Source organism: Nicotiana tomentosiformis, chromosome 1 (assembly GCF_000390325.3).
Source record: "Nicotiana tomentosiformis chromosome 1, ASM39032v3, whole genome shotgun sequence".
NCBI lineage: Eukaryota > Viridiplantae > Streptophyta > Magnoliopsida > Solanales > Solanaceae > Nicotiana > Nicotiana tomentosiformis.
The window spans coordinates 147,613,955-147,633,824 of NC_090812.1; the positions used below are offsets into that span (position 1 = coordinate 147,613,955).

At 38.6% G+C, this 19,870-nt stretch overlaps 1 protein-coding gene across 1 annotated transcript; it reads left to right on the forward strand.

The window, feature by feature from the left end:
* The first annotated feature begins 14,315 nt into the window (after positions 1-14,315).
* LOC104104555 (AP2-like ethylene-responsive transcription factor PLT2) lies at positions 14,316-18,757 on the forward strand. The gene is made up of 10 exons (XM_009612673.4): positions 14,316-14,608; positions 14,704-14,900; positions 15,013-15,412; positions 15,804-15,886; positions 16,062-16,070; positions 16,159-16,247; positions 16,479-16,552; positions 16,710-16,760; positions 16,875-16,951; positions 17,940-18,757. Exons 2-10 carry the CDS (start codon positions 14,780-14,782, stop codon positions 18,659-18,661), a joined length of 1,626 nt encoding a protein of 541 aa, XP_009610968.1. The 5' UTR covers positions 14,316-14,608; positions 14,704-14,779; the 3' UTR covers positions 18,662-18,757.
* The last annotated feature ends 1,113 nt before the right edge of the window (positions 18,758-19,870 follow it).

Here is a 19,870-nt window from a genome sequence, read left to right on the forward strand (position 1 = left end):
TATTATTGTTGACTTATTTGGCAAGTTGTGCAATTGGGAACTTGAGGTGCGATTTGTGATACGTTGTGATATTGATATGCATGCGGTGGTATAAAGATTGGGGTTGAAATGCATGCGGTGAGATAAGGTGGGTTTGATACACGTGTTGCTAGTAGAGTAACTGATCTCGCCCAAATCACACCTCAGTTTGGGGTTGTAAAGCGATCGATTGCAATAATAATACCCAACTAGGAGTCGGGATCAAATCCACATGGAGCGTAGATGGGATTAGGCATATATTTGGACTAAGCACGTAAAGTGTCTAGGATGCACTTCCACAAACTGTATTTTGATTCTACTTCTAAATTATGCTACGGTTTGTAAATGTAAAGCTAGAGAATAATATTTTTGGTGTTGTTTTTCAAGTATGTAAAAGATCTAGGGCTGTGACTTCCACCTAGGTGTTTGCCTGACAGGTTGTAGGCTTTAGGGCAGGTTTGGTAGGTCAGGGGTGTAATATAGCAATCAACACGCAATTACCCACTCAATACCTCTCGGTAATTGAGTGATTTTGCCCAATTTGTCTTTCTCAAGTCTAAATGGGTAATTCACAAAACAGTTGATAGATGCTCAAGTCGGGTTTTACTATTTCTAGATTCAACCCTTTAATTGGGACTATCAACTTCTTGACTTCACCCCAATTTCTTATTAGCCAAGTTTTTATAGACTCGGTCTCTCTTTCTCAAGTATAGACTAAGTCAAATAGGCTTGAATCAATGTTTGTAACCGTTAATTCTATAATTAAATCAAGAACTAGGCTAAATATTACACACCCAACCATAAACAAGCCCTAAATCAAACTACCATTAGGTACCCACACTAGGGTTGGGTCACAACCCTAGCTAGAAATTTAGCTACTCATAGATAAAAATAAAAATATTAAAGAAGAATAGAAGATTAAACTCATATTCAATGATAAAGAGATAAAAATCCAATGTAAAATAGATAAACTATCATAAAATTTCCTAAAGTAGTAAATGAAAACGGCTCCCAACTTTCAGATGTTCAAACTTAACCTAATTTTGTCAAAAAAGACTATTTATACACAACTGAAATATTCGGACAAAAATTACCCTTTCAGAGGCTCTGTCGCCGCACAATTCTGTGTGCAGTCCGCACTTTGATGCAGAGCTTGACATGAGGGACTTCTGCGGCCGCACAATTCTAAATTGCGGCTGCACTTCTTCAGGTTCTGCGGACCGCATATTTATGAGAACGGCCGTACTCTTGAGTTCTGGGGCCGCACAATAATAGTGCGGTCTGCACTTCTTGATGGACTTAAAGTTGGGACTATCTGATCTTCCTCTTTTACGGCCGCACAATTAATGTGTGGTCCGCACTTTTCAAAGAAGCTCTGACGGAAATCCCTTCATGATCTACAGCCGCAGACAAAATTCTGTGGTCCACACTTTACCCTTTTTGCTTGGTTTTAGTCCTTGTCCAAAAATACATCTTCTTGAGTTGAATATCATTGCTTTGGCTCATTTTCCAATACTCCTGCAAGAAAGCATATTTTATTAGTTTTCGGGAATTCCTTTAAGCATTCTTTAGCTAAAACGAAAGTAAAAAGGGCGCAAATAAGTAGTCAAAATTCCCACTTATCAGTAACTACTTGAAGTCACGTGGTCTGATAAGGTGGGATAAAATACGGGAAGCTATTTCAGGAAAAAATGATTTTCAAAACTAAATGCAAGGCTCTCGCGGTGATATAAGGAAAGATTGTGATTTGTTTTGTGCTCTGAGACTACGAGACGGTACCTCAGTAGTGATTCTTCCTGATACTTTTCTATTACTGCACTTGTATTTTGGTTGCTTTGTTCCTTGGCATATCATTCCTTGTTTTCTTCTGTGATGCATTATTTGCCTTAGTTCAGTGTAGCTATTCTTGATATATTTCTTCATTGTTTCATTTCCATTGTTTATCATTATTACATTGTTAAATACTTGTTCGATTTCTTATTTATTCCAGTAGGGCATTGACCTAACCTCGTTACTACTCTACCGAGGTTAGGCTTGGCACTTACTGGGTACCGATGTAGTGTACTCATGCTACGCTTTTGCACATCTTTTTGTGCAGATCTAGGTACCTCTTACTAGCTCAGGCACCACTGAGTTGAGTTCAGATTTGGAGACTTCAAGGTATATCTGCCGGCGTCCGCAAGCCTATAATTCAGAATGAAATATTCCTAGTGTTCTAAAATAGTCGTTTATTTTTTCCCTTTTATAGACACTAATGTATATGGATGTTTAGTACTTTCTTGTAGAGCTTGTGACTTGTTATCACCAGATTTTGGGAAGTTTGTTTATGCTGAGTTGCAAAGTTTCTTTTATGATAGTTGTTGAGTATTCGAGAGTTTTATCATTATTTCAGTTATATTCTGCATGTATGTTAGTCTTACCTAGTCTCAGAGATTAGGTGTCATCACAACATCCTACGAAGAGAAATTGGGGCCGTGACAAGTATGCATACCACCTGACCAAAAATAATCTACCGGTATGTTTTTTTTACCCTAAAAATGAGTAACAATTAAATTTATACGTGTTTTATAGGATATGTGATTTAATTCAATACGAAGGATTAAGAAAAACATGTAAATAAGTTAAAGATAAGATAAACGATCAAACCAATCGCAATGTGATGATCAAGTCTGATCTTAGTTTGAACAGTGGAACTCGTCCTCGATTGAACCCTCGATACAAGCTCGGTCGCGAATAGAGAAGAGAACAAATGAAGAACACTTTGAATAATAGCTAGAAGACAAAAATAAACTTTTATTTCTTTGATTTTCGTGTCACAATGTGTTAAAATAAAAGTAACCTTCCCCTTTATATAGTAGGGAAATTTTAGTCATAGTACAAATCTAAATAAGGTAAAAATCTTTTTTTTCCGATAAATGTCGATGTGCCGTTGATACTAGACGGGATTTGTGCCGTAATATCCGGTTGAGGGCGAATACTACAGACCTCTACTCGTCATGTATAACCGTTTTTTACTTTTTTCGAGGTCCAGAAGCTATACTTCACCATGCTCGATCTTAGACATATCGTTCATTTCTCCCGGGTTTTGATACGAACGGTTCTTGGGGATAGACCTTAATCATGTCGAGTCGGGCTTCCCCTTTCTTTCCTCATTGGGGAATCGGGAAAAACTCTGCCCCCCCCCCCCCTTTCCGATTATACCCGTACACAGATAGTCCCCTCGGTTTCCAGAGAGTAGATTTTTTGAAGCGATGGAAACGATAAATTAACCTCGATTCCTTCTTTCGTACGCTACAATCGAGTTGATGGGTCAGCGAAACATCCTATCAGTCGCGTTGTTCTAACTTCGGACATGTGTCAGACTCCTGTTGACCATCCCCGAATATGAAACGTCACGCATTGATTACCCTTTCTCTATAAAAGCTTCGATCCCTTTTTCACTTTTTTACTTTTCGATTCCAGAGCTCCTTGATTTACTCTCGTACTCTTCACTTATTCCTAACTCCTTCAAACCTTCATATATTGTTTTCCAAATCATCATATTTTCATCTTCAAATCTTCATACTCCTTCAAATATTCAAATCTGACCTTTATACCTCCATCCTTATCTTCAAATCTTCATTCGTATCTTCAAATCTTCATCCTCACCTTTAAATCTTAATATGTTCTAGAACCCAATGGCGAAGACTTCAAAATCTATGCCTCAACAGACCGTCCCTTGAACTTCCAATTCATCCACGGATGTCGAGGTGCCTGTGCTTGAGGTGGTCCCTGAACTTCCCTTGAAGAGCTTCATCCCTCGGGGCAGATCCATTGAGAATGACTTCAAAGTTGAGAAAGCCTCCAGTGAACAGGACTGAGGTGAGGGGGTATGAAGGTACATCTGCTCTGTTACCGAGGATACACTCACTACAATCCGGGAAGACTATAACTGGGAGGGCAAGGAAGTGGTCGTCCCTGGTCCCGACGAGGAAATTACCACTCACGTGGAGGGGTATCTAAGTTTTTACACTTATCCCTACACACTTGCCCCGGTATGCCCCATAATCCTCAACTTTTGTAAATTCCTTGGGCGGATTCACCCGTCCTTTTGGAGGATCGTAATCCTCTTCCGCTACTTTGTCAACAACACCGAAGCACCTCGATTTAACATCGACCGCTTGCTTCGTCTCTACAGTCTCCAAGTTTTCCAAGGGGGTTGATTAAGCTCGTCCGTCGAGCAAGCAAAGCTCCGTTCTTGAGCATCGATAAAGATCGGTATCGAGTCTAGTAGGAGAGATTTGTTCAGATGAAGACCGAAGACCTTATTCCCCCCGAGTTTTTACCGTCCCCCGAAAAGTGGAACTCAGCCTGTAAGTTTCGTTCCTTCCTGAGTACTTGGAATTTCTTTTGTTCTTCTTCTAAATGACTGTTCCCATTATCGTTTAGCAGTCTCCCAAGTTCCTAACACAGTCCCTCGCTTCAAGGAGTAGATAAAAGGGATATGCTAACAAATGCCATATTTTGGGCGCGAATGGTGCAAACTTTCAAAGGGCAAGTGGGAGGCCCGTTCCTACGGTGAGTGCTCCTCCCGAACAAGTCTACTTTCATACTCAACCTTTATATCTACTAAGTCCTTTCTCTTTTACAGGTTTTCTCAAGAACACTGAGCATCGTCCATTGGAAGAGGATGAGGCTCTGTCCTCACTTGCTAAACCCTCCACTTCGGGACAGCCCGGAGCTGCTGCACGGGAGGAGAAAAAGAGGAAAAAAGTGGAAATCTTCTAGAACACCGGACGCCGAGGTCAAGAATAAGAGTGTAACTGTCCGAGTACGAAAAAGCAATAAGAAGAGTACCCAATCCAGGGTACCAAATCCAGACTCCCTCTATCGGCTCAGGGATTACCCCGAAGGCGATGAACTAGAGTTCGTCGCTCACGGGTAAACCATTGATAGAGAGGAATATGTGGCAACCGAGGAAGGTGGCCGAGAGGCTGATCCCTCTTTATTTCGAGAGCCAGAAGGAAAATTAGGGGCTACAGTCTCCTAAGAAACTATCCCTACCCCGAAGGAAATAACTGATGTCATTGACATCGCGGAGTCGCCGTCTCACACAGAAACGAGGCTCAGGCTGATAAGGAGAAGTCCAATGAGACAGAATGGGGCACAGACGAGGCCCTCAACATGTTTTTTGACGGCATGGACATGGGTGCATTGGAGGATTATTCCGGGTTTGATCACCTGGAGATCCCAAAAAGGACCTGTCGTCGGGAGAGGCGAGCCGAGCTCGAGCTCGAAGCTGGTGAGGTAGTTGCCCGCTCCGAGCACGTACCCCGACCATAAAAGAATGGTTGTGTTTACTATCCTGGTGGACAACCGAGTGCTATCTGCTTCGGTGGGCATGGCCAGCTACCTTCACTACCTAGTGACCGAAGAGGATCAGGTGAAGATGAACGAAGTTACAACTTCAAGCCTCTTCACTGAAGCATAACAGGCACGAACTGGGTAACTTTCCCCTTCCTTGTGCCCTTTGTGTATTTTATCTAACTTCAACATTCCCTCACAATCTTATCCTTTTGTTTATTAGGCTTTGGAGCTCCATCATGAAAGCTTCCATCGGTCTCGGTTGAAAGTCAGCCAACTCGAGTTCAAGCTCAAGGAGCAAGTTCGGTAAAAGGACATGTACAGGGTCCTCAGCGAGCAAAAAGATGATGCCCTGAATGATCTCCCTATTCTTCGAGCCGAGCTGGATAAGGCTCAAAATGAGGCTTTGTCCGTCAAATGGGATCATGCTGAACTGGTTGAGAAGGTAAGGATTTTTGAGGTTAAAAACTAGAGATTACACGTAGTGACTAATGATGCAACCTCGCAGTTCCAAGAAAAGATAGACCTGATTAACCGGCTTCGGGCCGAGATGAACGAGCTCAAAACTACGGCTGAGACGCTGAGGAGCAGGATGGACCTCCTGGCTTTAGAAATGAGGCTACGAGAGAGGAGTTGGCGTCAGTCAAGGACCAGCTCCGGGTGGCAAAGGATAAGGCTGACAAGTGGTCTCGGCTAAATGACAAACTCTGGGCACAACTAGATTCAGCCATCTCGGAATGGGACGACCTCGGCCGGGAATATACTGTGCTGAATTCCAAGTTAGAGGCAACCTCGATTGATTCCTGCGAGGTCGAAGAAATACTGGCCCAGTATAAAACTGATATGGAGATAGCCGAGGCCCGTTTAAACTAAGGCCGAGTATGTAAAGCGGTTGTCCCGGAGGGAGACCGTCGAAGAGGTTGACACCCACAGATTTTATCTGTCGACCGAGATTGATGAGGCCAAGATGCTTGATGCCGAGGCAAAAGAGCTTTATGATCCCGAAGGCCCCGAAGGTTCCGACGCCAAGTCGAGCTCAAGTGAAGATTTGGCGAAGATGCCTTAGCTCCTTTTTTGTTTCCTTTTGTATATTTTCTTTTTTGTTTATTTTGAGACCGTTTTATCTTTCCTTTGTAAATACTTTTCGGAATATATATATCTATATATATATATATATATATATATATATATATATATATATATATATATATATATATATATATATATAAGTTTCTTCGCAACACCGCGTCTTTTACTTTTCAACATCTATTTACAATTTTTTATTTGTGGATCGTCCTTAATGCCTTAGCATAGAATTAGATATAATCTGGAGCATCCCTTCTCCAGAAGCCCGGATGAGCCCCGATTTCAATGATAACTCCGAGTTGTTCGTGGCTTTGAAATTTCGATAAAAACAAAGGCCTTTAAAACACTTGAGTGTTTTAGTCATACACGACGGTGTTTTGTTGAGGGTAACCCTTTAATAGGTTTTAATCAGAAGCATGTGACTTACTTTCTAAGTACGGACTTCGGACATCTCTGAACCGTTTTAGGTTGGCCGTAGCCTTTCGTGTTCGGGCCCTCCCTAATAGGATCGGTGCCTCCGTGATTCGGTAACCCGGGCCATTCGATTTTTTATCGGACGATAGTCCCTGAGTCTAGGTATCCCATGGGCTTTAGGATTTAGGATCCACTGTTCGTTCTAAGTAATTCAACATATACATCGATGGTGAGAAATGCATAGTGATAAAGTATAAAGAAAGAAAAGATTTCTTTCATTGTTTTATATGTAGAGTACATAATCGGAGGCGCATAAGACTTGTGCCATGGCAGGAGTGGGCTACATGGGTACGGTTCATATGACTGTTTGATCCTTACAACGAATCCTAACTACCAAGCCTTTGCTTTTAATAATAAGTGATAACACCTTCTAAAGATCCTAACCTAGGGAGTAATGGCCCCTTGTCGACCCTAGAGTTGTACGTCTCCACCTTTTTGTCATTGGCCTCAATCTTTTTCTCGCCTGACTCCACCCATTTTGTCAATGCTTTGAGCATCTTCATTACCTCAGAAGTTTTCCCTGGCCTGAATTCTTGTTCTACGACAACTTGTTCATCCCTCCAAGTATTTTCTCGGGACTGCTCGGGTTCGATCATATTAGGGGCATGGCTTTGGTTCTGTAACAGCGCTATCGCCTCTTGCTGAGCCTACAACATTTCGAAAATCAACCGTAGGAATACCCCATCACCTTCACCTTCGGGCACCTCTCGAGTCGCTGGCCGAGGTCCTCCGCGAATACTATTTTTGGGATCAATAGGTAGATTGATGTTGATGGCCACATGTGAGTTAGAGTCGACCGGGTCGACAGCTGGACCCTATTGGGATCGACAGGAGGCACATAATTGCTAGGCATCACGTTATTATTCTCACCATGATAGCCTGACTCAGCGTCAATGTTCAAGTGAGCAGACCGAGAATTTGACATCCTTAGGCTAACCTGGAATCCAAACTTCAAAGAACAAGTGTAAAATAGGGTGTGTTATACAGATTCGTATCAAATTACCACTATTATCCTTAGTCACATGGTAGGTGCCAAACTGTTAACCCTAAAAAATGAGTAACAATTAACTTTGTACGCAGTTTAAAGGATATGTGATTTAATTCAATACGAACGATTAAGAACAATAGGTAAATAAGTTAAAGATAAGATAAATTATCAAACCAATCGCAATGTGATGATCAAGCCTGATCTTAATTTGAACAGTGGAACTCGTCCTCGATTGAACCCTCGATACAAGCTTGGTCGCGAATAAAGAAGAGAACAAATGAAGAACACTTTGAACGATAGCTAGAAGACAAAAATAAACTTTTATTGCTTTGATTTTCATGTCACAATGTGTTAAAATAAAAGAAACTCTCCCCTTTATATAGTAGGAGAATTGCAGTCCTAGTACAAGTCTAAATAATATAAAAATCTTCTTTTTTCGGTAAATGTCAATTTGCAGTTGATATTGGACGGGATTCGTGCCGTAATATCTGATTGAGGGCGAATATTACAGCCCTCTACTCGTCATATATAACCGTTCTCCGTGTTTTTCGAGGTCTGGAAGCTATATTGGTCTAGGTCTATTTGTCACAACCCGCATTTTGGGGTTGTGACTTCATTCGGAACAGGTGAGAAAAGGCTCTTCTGATTCTCCGACGTAGACCTGTCTACCCAGAAAATTTAAGCTTTTTAATTTTAAGCATATATAAGGGGGTATAGGTGTTGAAAGCTTGACCTGCCTCCCCTATATGTGCTGCCACCAAGCCGTATCTAATGAGAGACCATGAGGGGGAACCTCAAGGGCCTGCCTGGATGACTCAAAGGAGCATCCTAGGTATCCATACAAGTTAGGGAACTCTATGGATGATGCGACGCCTACGGGCTAGCATTGGGCACCAAACGGGCACTGGAGGATCGATGTGTAGGACGGTATGCCTCACGGGCTGCCGAAGTGTTGGACAGAGACCTCCATGCCGATTGGATACTTGATGCACCTATCTTAGGGGCATCATGTGTCGACTTGTAAGCATGGCTTGGGTTCAACCATGCGAGTAAGGGTACGTTGGCCTAAACGTGCAGTTGTGGGGCGACACTACACTATTCAGAATAGAAGTGTGTCGCGAGGGGCTATGTATGGGCATCCCACTAAAGATACAAATGACAATGACCAAGGACTAAAGGTTGCCTTACTCGGGCAAGACGCAAGCCGGGTGCAGATGCACGAGGTGAGTGTCAAGCTTGAGGATTGGACTGTGCACGCGAGAGCGATGCTCAGAGGGACAAGACATGTCCTTAGACAACCCCCAAGGCACGCATGGATTATGATCCTAAGACGAGAAGCGCCACAACATGTCGAGGCCAAGAGCCTAGACATCATACGGGTGGCACAGTTGGAGCACGCCTTCTAGGCAAGCTTCACCACATGCACAGGATCGTGCTTGGAAAACCTAGGAAAGGAGATAGGCTGGCCTGCAGCGAGGGGAACTGCAAGCACCGCACGGGCTATTCGGTGTCGCCGGCGAGCGTAAGAAAGTCATCCCGTGACATGTGTAATCATTAAAGGAAGAGCTTCAGATGGACATAAAGGCCGTGAGGGTCATGGTGTGGTTGACTAGTGTGGGTCAACCACAAAGTTAGACAATAGAGGGTGCAAGTGCGGAGGCACTTTCTAAGTGAACACCGAAAGGAGGTGAAGTGTAGAGGCACGCTTGGAAGATACTTAGGGGAGAAGTGCATGGGGCACGACTCCTTTTGAGCAGGAGTTCGAGGAAGTCCAACCCACAGGACAAAGGGAGCCGCGATGTACATACCTGAGGGGGCAGATTCTGAGATGTCGTAGGCCTTGATGTGTCATCGGGGTCGATGACATAATGAGTGTGGAAGGATGTCACAACCCATATTTTGTGGTTGTGACTTTATTCGGAACCGGTGGGAAAAGGCTCTTATGATTCTCTGACGTTGACCTGTCTACTCAGGAAACTTGGGCCTTTTAATTTTAAGCATATATAGGGAGAGTAAAGGTGTTGAAAGCTTAACCTACCTCCCCCATACGTGCTGCCACCAAGCCGTATCTAATGAGCAACCTTGAGGGGAAACCTCAAGGGCCTGCATGGACGACTCAAAGGAGTGTCCTAGGTATCCATACGAGTTAGGGAACTCTATGGACGACGCGATGCCTTCAGGATAGAGTTGGGCATCAAACGGGCATTGGAGGCTCGATGTGTGGGATGGTATGCCCTGCGGGCTTCCGAAGTGTTGGACAGAGACCTCCGTGCCGATTGGATACTTGATGCACCTATCTTAGGGGAATCATGTGTCAACTCGTAAGCATGGCTTGGGTTCAGCCATGCGAGCAAGGGTCCGTTGGCCTAAACGTACAGTTGTGGGGCGACACTACACTATTCGGGATAGAATTGTGTCGCGAGGGCTATGTATGGGCATGCTACTAAAGATACACATGACAATGGCCAAGGACTAAAGGTTGCCTTACTCGGGCGAGGCACAAGCCGCGTGCGGATGCACGAGAAAAGTGTCAAGCTTGAGGATTGAGATGTGCATGCGAGAGCGATGCTCAGTTCTAGGCGAGGGACAAGACATGTCCTTAGCCAACCCCTAGGGCGCGCATGGATTATGATCCTAAGACGAGAAGCGCCACAACTTGTCGAGGCCAAGAGCCTAAACATCATACGGGCGGCACAATTGGAGCATGCCTTCTAGTCAAGCTTCACCACGGGCACATGATCGTGCTTGAAAAATCTGGGAAAGGTGATAGGCTGGCCTGCAGCGAGGGGAGCTGCAGGCGCCGCACGGGCTATTCGGTGCCGCTGGCTAGTGTAAGAAAGTCGGCTCGTGACATATTACTTCACCGTGCCCGATCTTAGAGACATCGTTCACTTCTCTCGGGTTTCGATACGAGAGGTTCTTGGGCCTCAACCATAATCATGTCGAGTCGTGTTTCCCCTTTGTTTTGTCATCAGGGAATCAGGAAAAACTCTGTCCCCCGATATTACCAGTACACAATTTTAATTTCGATCATCAGCATATGAAAAGATTATAGTCTAACCATATGTACCATACTCTGATGCTGGGGTTCAATCAAATTTTATTGGGTTATCATTAAAGATGATCATTTTGTGTTAATTATTACTCACTTTGTCCATAGTATGTGGAGGAATTTGTAGTACGAGGGTCAGGCTACTAAATTTCGATGTGAATTCAGATGCACGATACATTTTATAGTCGCCCCCTAAAATAATACTCAGAAAATATATATTTTTTATATTAAAATATAAAACACATAATATACAAATTTTATACATATTTGTTTTTTTATATATTTGGCTAGCGGTTGAAATATTTTTGGCGGATCGATTAAAATCTTGATTTTTTAAAAAATAAAATTATATATTTTAAAACAACATAAAATGAACTTTATGTCATAATACTTAATAAATAAAAATATTTAAAAAGTAATTAGAAAATTATAGTCAAAGAAATTCCCCAAATACTATAATAGTTTCAAATAAATGTGGTCTTTGAAAATTTGATTTTTTTGAGTGAGACTGAGAGTTTGAGTGGAAGACAGAAGACACTGACACATTAGAGACTTTTTTTACAGAGGACATGCATTTAAGAAACAAGTACTCCTAATTAAATAGTGACGAAACAAACATTAAGTTAAAACGAAATTAAAATAAGCAGATAAAAATTGGTTTTAATCTTTTGACGAGTGCGATTTCCAATTAGATGGTCAACAGATTTCTACTTGGGAAACCCAAAACAAATTGTTTCACCTATCTCTTAATTACTTCTCTCCGATTTTGTTATTTTTAAATTTGGTTCTCTTATTATAATTATTGAGACAGAGTAAATCTTACTCTTTTGCAGTACCTTTATTGTATTCATCATGTTGGATATTTCAATTTGAATATTGCATGTTCGTACGCATGCATTAGTACTCTAATACTATTAGGTCATTTAAAGAGATTGCTATTTTTAACATAGCATATTAGTGGTGCATCCTTTAGGGTAACAAATTAAATTCTTCCAAAACTAGCAATTCTTTTCCAACCTTAAGGTGCAAATAACACCCTCCCACACATGTAACCCGATTCTTGAGTTTACACGTAGACTGAATATATATTTTGTCTTTTGTGTTTATGAGATTGAAGAGAGATTGGTTAGAAGAATCTAATCCAAAACGTTAAAGTTATGGATAGGGTGGCCCAAGACATTATAAACTCCTTTGGAAACTTTGCACAATCAATGATAGACAAATATATTCTTATAACAGTTACGATTAAAATGTAGTAATAATTCTTACACTTATATCGAGCGTTTGCACAAGTTGTTTTAGTCTGTGTACTATATATCTTCTATGACAATATAGGGAAGAGCATGAGATTTTCAAGTTTTATTTTTATTTTTATTGAGCTCATAAGCTGGTTAAAAGATAAATTATTTATAAGCAATGTAGTATTGTAATGACTTGGAATCGAATACACCGAGTTATTTGTCAATTGACTAATTGATTGTTATGCTCTTTTGCTTTATTTTTTCTAATTGTCCATCGGGAGAATGTATATCTAATACCTTAGTTCTGAAATTCTATTCTTTTCATCTTAGTATCTTTCTCTAACCAAAAAAGGAAAAGGGTATCCAAAACCTTTTCATTTATTTCAAACTAGTTACATTCCTTTTTCAATGCAACAATGCAACGGATTTCTAAGGATGGGTTTTCTTTTCATTTTAACTATATTTTCACACAGCTGTTTGTCAAAACTATAGATTAATAAAAGGAGACAAATTGCAAGAAAAGTATAGTTAAAAAGAGTAAAGTATCTTACTTTCACCTTCACTTACACACTGTCAAAAGCAATAGTAAACATTGAGTATTATTAATATTAATGTGATTGTGCATATTATAGGAATATGTAACGTAACTTTATGATCTCATGTTCATACTGATTAATTATTTTTGGAGGTTTTATGTGTATTTTTCCTCTTTTTTTTCCCCCTTATAAAAGCGAAAAAGGGAGGAGTATCACAAAAAGTTTTTACCTAACTTTTAGACAAAAGAATAAATTGACTGGCTCGGTCAATTTTCAACCGGTTGCACGAGTGAAGAAGGAGAGAGGTCGGTAACTTTACGTAGACTGTCAAAATTTAGTTTAAGAGAGATAATTTGCCTAGTGTGGGAATGCTGGGCTTTGGGGTGTCATTAATTACCCATAACGAGGAGTTTAAGAGAGTCCCAATAAACCAAGTTGAAAATGGTTTGAATATTGGTTAACCCTTTTTTGGGGGGGGGGGGTGTTGGGGTTCTCGGTTTGGGGGGTGCCCTTTGTTGTTATTATATTTTATTAAAATTAAAGATATTTATATTGACGGTGTAATTTTTATTATATCAATATAATTTAACATGTTATATCATTATTTGTACTTTGCGTGTCAATTCTCTAGAATGTACATAGATGAACTATGCAACTGGCTAGGAATAAAGCTGAAGCAAGTAGATATGCAGAACATTTGGAGGAAAATGGGTAGATGTATAAAACGGAGAATATGCCGAGAATTCGTGACCTTAATCATCACAGCAGTAATGTATGGGATACGGTGAGCAAGGAATGAAGCACTATGGAATCAGAAAGTACCATTGCCAACAAAGATATGGAAGAGCTTAAAAGAGGATAGCAAATACACACTACAACTCATAGAAGCCAACAGGAAGAATAGGAAAGAAATAGAGTGGATCAATCAATTGTACAAATAGAGAATAGCAATGACTATGCAATAGTATAGGACTAGCTTCTAACGGGGCAAACCTACCTAGTAGGGATGCTCAAGGAGAAGAGAATAAAGATATAGTTTTGACATTGAGCTAGATAGGATATATTATAGATTATGGATTGCAAATATCACTTGTAAGTAACTTTTGTCTCGTGGGGATCAATAAAAAATTTCTTTCACCTAAAAAAAAAATATTAAGTTAATAATGTTAGTTACCAATTTTACTAGGTTAACCATGCAATTATAATACTCCTTCGGTCCCAATTACGTGACACTTTTAGTTTCTCGAGATTCAAATTATGTGAACTTTGACCATTATTTTAAGATGTATTGTTTCATCAATTTGACATTGAGAAAAAATGCAACTTATAATATTTTTCATATAGTTTTTGAAAATTTAAATTTTAATATTAGAATATTAAGTTTATCTAATTTAATTTAGCTTCAAAGACTAATCAAATTGATTATCGATGAACAAAAAGTACCCTTATATATTGAGACGGAGGGAGTAATATTTAGCATATAAATTTATATGTAATTATTTTATAATTGATCTAGTTGTGCTAATATACACTGTGTATGAACTTAAAACTCCTTACATTTATGCCAACCCCCTGCACCTAGCTAGATCCTCCATCAATCCCATCCTTATCTATGAGTCCTAGTAATGAAGTGTTGGAAATTGTTGATTAGATTCATATTCTTCATTTCCAATATTAATATTCCAAAAGGAGTTTAGAAGGAGAAAAGAGATTTAAATACCTCACTCTCTCAGTATTTATTTCTCTTTCCTTTCCACCCCACTCTCTCTACTAGTACAGTTTTGTGTTTGGATGAAAGAATGGGATAAGTTAAGAGATAGTCAAACAGAGGGGAGAAAGTGAGAAAGATAGGGAGTTCAATAGATCCTTTGTCAGTTTCATTTTCTTCTATTTTAATTTATATCTGCTGATAATAATGTATTCATCATTTAATTTGCTCACTAATTCTTTTCTTGTTCTTTCCAGGCATGTGCGAGAATTGATCCATTAAGCACAAAAATTTAAAGCTCAACATATAGTTAAAGAAATTTGCAAGAATATCATGGGCTCCATGAATTCAAACAACTGGCTATCTTTCCATCTTTCTCCACATCTACAAACAACTGAGTCTCGTTCTTTAGGGCTAGTAACTGAAACCATTGACAACCCTTTCCAAAACCAAGGTATAGTAACATCTACAATAAGTTCTCTTGTCGCGTGTCCCTTTTGTTCAACACAAAATTTACCTAATTAAAAGCGTGTTCTCTCTAACAGCTTCAACACGTTCTTCTTCAGAGTGGAATTTTAGTGAAACTCAAGGAGGCAATGAAGTACCAAAGGTTGCTGACTTTCTTGGAGTCAGTAAATCGGGACACGAATCTGAATTAGTTTCTTACAGCGAAATCCAAGCCAATGATAATTCGGATTATCTCTTCCCTAACACAAACCTAATGCCAATGCTAAATGTCACTTATGATCTTCAGGAAAATGCTTGTAATATGCAATCTTTGACATTGTCAATGGGGAGTGGTAAGAACTCAACAAGTGAAACTTGTGCTAGCCCAAGTGCCAATGCCACTGCAGGAGCTAGTAGTACTAGTGGTGAAAATAGTAATACTAGTATTGTGGAAGCTGCACCTAGAAGGACTTCAGATACTTTTGGACAAAGAACATCAATTTATAGAGGTGTAACCAGGTAAAACTAGTTATTCATTTTTAGCGTTTGTTTCGTTCTTCTCTCTTTCTATCTCTTCCTATCTTTTTTTAAGAATTCAAGTTTTATGTATTGACTTTGTAAAAGATCTTTACACAATGAGGTCATTGATTGCATTCTTTCTTCCATCCTATTCCATTTTGGGATGGGCAGTTGATACTAAAATAATATGTCATACTGCTCGCGCTTGCGTATTTTGCCTCACTCTAAGATAATTTAAAAAAAATATTAACTAACCTGCTATCACAGATGAAACGACAATGATAATATCAAACAATCTTTACACAGTATCAGTCAGTATATATAAGTTAATTTTTTTTTTCCAACTATTTATGTAGAAAACCCTTTGAATTTGCTTGTTTGGGAAATGTAGGCATAGATGGACAGGAAGATATGAAGCACATTTATGGGATAATAGCTGTAGAAGGGAAGGACAGTCAAGGAAGGGTCGTCAAGGTAAAATGCTATACCTATATTCTAAGAGTTATATTTTTTTTTTGATGGGTACCTACATATTCTAAGACTTATTATTTAGCTTAATTTTTGTTTTCTTCAACTTTTGCTGACTTCTTTTTTTCATTTCTTTGTGTTATTTTGGGGTGGCTACCAAAAAATTTGTTTTCACTTGCAGTGTATTTGGGTAAGTAGTTTGTGATATTTCAAGATTAAACTATCATTTTATTATTGAGAAGAACATTTATTTAATACATTTTTTTTTAATTGGCCAGGAGGTTACGATAAGGAGGAGAAAGCAGCAAGGTCCTATGATCTTGCTGCATTGAAATATTGGGGAACATCTACCACTACTAATTTTCCAGTAGGTCTTTACTTAGAACATTTTGAAAAATGTAATTAGTTCCAAGGGCGAATCCAACATTTAAATTAGTCGAGTTAACTTATAAATTCGTACCATTGAACCAATTACACATTTGAAATTAGTTTTAAAAATATTGGATTTAATTGAACCCATTAACTTTATGCTACATTCACCGATCAATTGATGGTTATTTAATAAAATAGTCTTCTATATTTTGGTCAATGAGTGCAGATTAACAACTATGAGAAAGAAGTGGAAGAGATGAAGCATATGACAAGGCAAGAATCTATTGCTTCTATAAGAAGGTAAGAGCTTTATTAAAATGTTTAATTAACTCATTCTTAGCCTACGAATATGTTTATTATTATTTTTTTTCGAACTAATGTTGTAAATGGGCTATTACTTGTACTGATTATTCTAAATCAGTTACTTAAACATTTATTTGCTTAATTTAAATTTCAGGAAGAGTACTGGGTTCTCCAGGGGTGCATCCATGTATCGTGGTGTAACTAGGTATATACATAAACCCTTTACCTTTCTCTCCCATTGAAAAGTAATTAAATTCAATAAATATTGTTCTTCTTTCTAATTCTTCTTCTCATGATATATACATATATGTGGGATCAGGCATCATCAGCATGGAAGATGGCAAGCAAGAATAGGCAGAGTTGCTGGTAACAAAGATCTCTACTTGGGAACTTTCGGTAAATATTTTTTAATCTCTTGCATGAACCTTGCGCACATAAAAAAAAGTATCATAGTATTAGGATAAACAAAAGAAATAGCAAAATAAAAAAGGAAAAAACTTAATATACTACAGCAAAATATATAGTGACTCATTACATTTTGTATGGCGATATTTGATTGAACATTGAGTCTAAGAAAAACGAAAAGCTTTTATCACCTATGTAAATATATAATATTGTGATCTTAAATATGCTCTCACTCCTATTAGAAAAAGTCATAAAAAAGTAAAAGTGAATGTAAGATTAAAGAGCTTTTAAATATATATAAAAAATATAATCTTTTTCGAACGAACTAAAAAGGATACAATGATACATAAGATGCACCAAAGGCAGTATATTCTTTCATTAGAAGGAGAAACTATAACCCATCTATTTCAAAACGTATGAAGAGATTTAGGGTCAGATCTTCTAATTTTCAGTTTCAAATCAACATGTTAATTTCTTAAAAATAAAAATTACATAAGTAAAACCTACATTAAAAGAAATATAAGTTACAACATTTTAAAATTAAATATATTTAGATACCATATGAAAAAGTTGTAATCAGAGAAAATCTTGTTAGATTCTTCGATTATATATAACGTCATATAATAGTAGAACGAATGAGTATTACTTTTAAGGATAAGAAAGATCATTTGAGAATATATTTTAGTGAATTAATGTTACAACAACATCAACAACAAAAATTCAGTATAATTTTACTAGTGGAGTCTGGGCAGGGTAGTGTGTACGCAGACCTTACCCCTATCCTAGGATAGATGCTGTTTCCGATAGACCCTCGGCTTCCTCCCGCCAAGAACTCTCCACCTTACTCTTGGGTAACTTTAACTCGCAAACTCTTGGTCGAAGTAGAATTACTACACATAATTAAATTTATACTTCACTTAGAAAGTACTAAATTCAATGTTACCCGTTAACCTAAAGCTGCATCCGCCTATGCATGCAGGTACTGAGGAGGAAGCTGCAGAAGCATATGACGTAGCTGCAATAAAGTTCAGAGGCTTATGTGCAGTCACAAATTTCGAGATGAATCGTTATGATGTGAAAGCCATTCTTGAAAGCAACACACTCCCTGTTGGTGGTGGAGCTGCTAAAAGGCTTAAAGAAACACAAGCCTTTGAATCCTCTAGAAAACGTGATCAAGAAATGATATCCTTAAACTCAAGTACTACTTTTCATCAATATGAAAACTCAAATAATTCTGGAGTTGCTTTTCAAACTTACCCTTTAATGCAGCAACCCTTATTGACTACTCTCCAAAATCAAGATTTTAGTTCACAGTTTCACCAAGGTTATATTCAAACACATTTGCAACTCCACCACCAACAATCTCACCAAATGTATAACGATTATCTTCAGAGTAATAATCCAGTTTTCTTGCATGGGTTGATGAACAATATGGGATCTTCATCATCTGTGATAGATAACAATGGAGGAAGTTCAAGTGGGAGTTATAGTACTGGTGGGTATCATAATAATACTACTGGAATTGGGATGACTTCAAATTCCCCTTCAGGTGGAGTTTCTGCTCATGAGGAGATTGCAATGGTTAAAGTTGATTATGATATGCCTTACACTGGTTGGTCAGGAGAGTCATCAGTTCAAGAATCAAATCCTGGAGGTTTTAATATGTGGAATGATCGAGAAATTGAAGATATTGATCTATAGGGAAAATGTTCAAATTTGTACCTGTATTATTCGAATTCAACAAATGTTCAAATTTGTCCTTGTATTATTTGAAATTATTCAATTTTTTCTTCCTTATCCTTTTGGTCCATTCAAATCTTTGCCGTTAGTAATTAATCGTCTTGTATTTGAGCCGAGCTCCATCGTTAAATGGTTGACTCCACATATCCAATTTTTCTTTTTTTAAAAAGGTCCAAATTTAGTTCGCAACTTTTTACTATGGTTTACAAACCTTCAAGTTGGCGCTTTCTTAGAGTCAAGTGCAAAAATGATAGCTTTTCCTAAAGGGGGAACAATATTAAATCAAAAGTTAATAAATAATAAAATTTCTCAATGTCGGATAATACAGAAACAAATTTGACCCCGTTTCCTTTTCTTTTAAAAAAAAAAATATAATTTCCTAGTTGTATACTAGGTGTGTTGTATTTATCTTTTAAAAAAGTAGGGGGTGGCCTTACCTCCAAAGATTACAACACAAGGATACTAGTATCCTTCCAATAACCACAGATGCGAAATCTACAGCTTCACCACTGTGTGAACTATACTAAACAAGTTCAACTTACAAAGAAATTAGCCTTGTCATACTTTGTCCTAATACTAGGTACTTGAAATTTGTCCATAATGAATGGACCTTTGGCTCCCCTAGGGAGTTGATGAAAGGATAAATAAATGTTACTGTCAGAAGTGGTTGAAGCCAATTTAGCTAAGAAGTCCACCACTTGATTAGCCTCCCTATAGCAATGATTAAGGGAGACATTAGCTTGGTTAATTAACTGTGTTGCCTCATAAACGATCCTCTTCATTTTGTAGTTATCTGTACGCCCCTCTTTCAACATATTTCCATCAGGAGAGAATCTAGTTCAATGATGAAGTCAGAGTAATCATTTTAAATACACCATTTGATTCCAAATAGTGTTGCTTGTGCTTCCGCATCATTGTTGCTATTGCATTTGGCAGAGATAGAAAAAGTCATTATGAATTCACCCTAGTCATTCCTCATAGTTCCTCCCAACCCTGCTTTACCATTTCAATGTAAATAACTTCCATCAGTGTTAAGCTTGAAGGATTCTTGTAGAGGTTTAATCCATGCTACAATGATGGCTTCAGGAACAGGTTGTAGCCTCAACATGGTTTCACAATATTTGATCCAAGGTAGAGTCAATTTGCATCTAGGGAAGGATCTAAGAACTG

What these genes read in the sequence shown, in the direction of transcription:
- LOC104104555 (XM_009612673.4), top strand. Translation starts at nt 14,780, where the DNA reads ATGGGCTCCATGAATTCAAACAACTGGCTATCTTTCCATCTTTCTCCA. An exon ending in ATTTATAGAGGTGTAACCAG is followed by an intron (nt 15,413 to 15,803) that starts GTAAAACTAGTT and finishes TGGGAAATGTAG; the next exon opens with GCATAGATGGACAGGAAGAT. An exon ending in ATGTATCGTGGTGTAACTAG is followed by an intron (nt 16,761 to 16,874) that starts GTATATACATAA and finishes ATGTGGGATCAG; the next exon opens with GCATCATCAGCATGGAAGAT.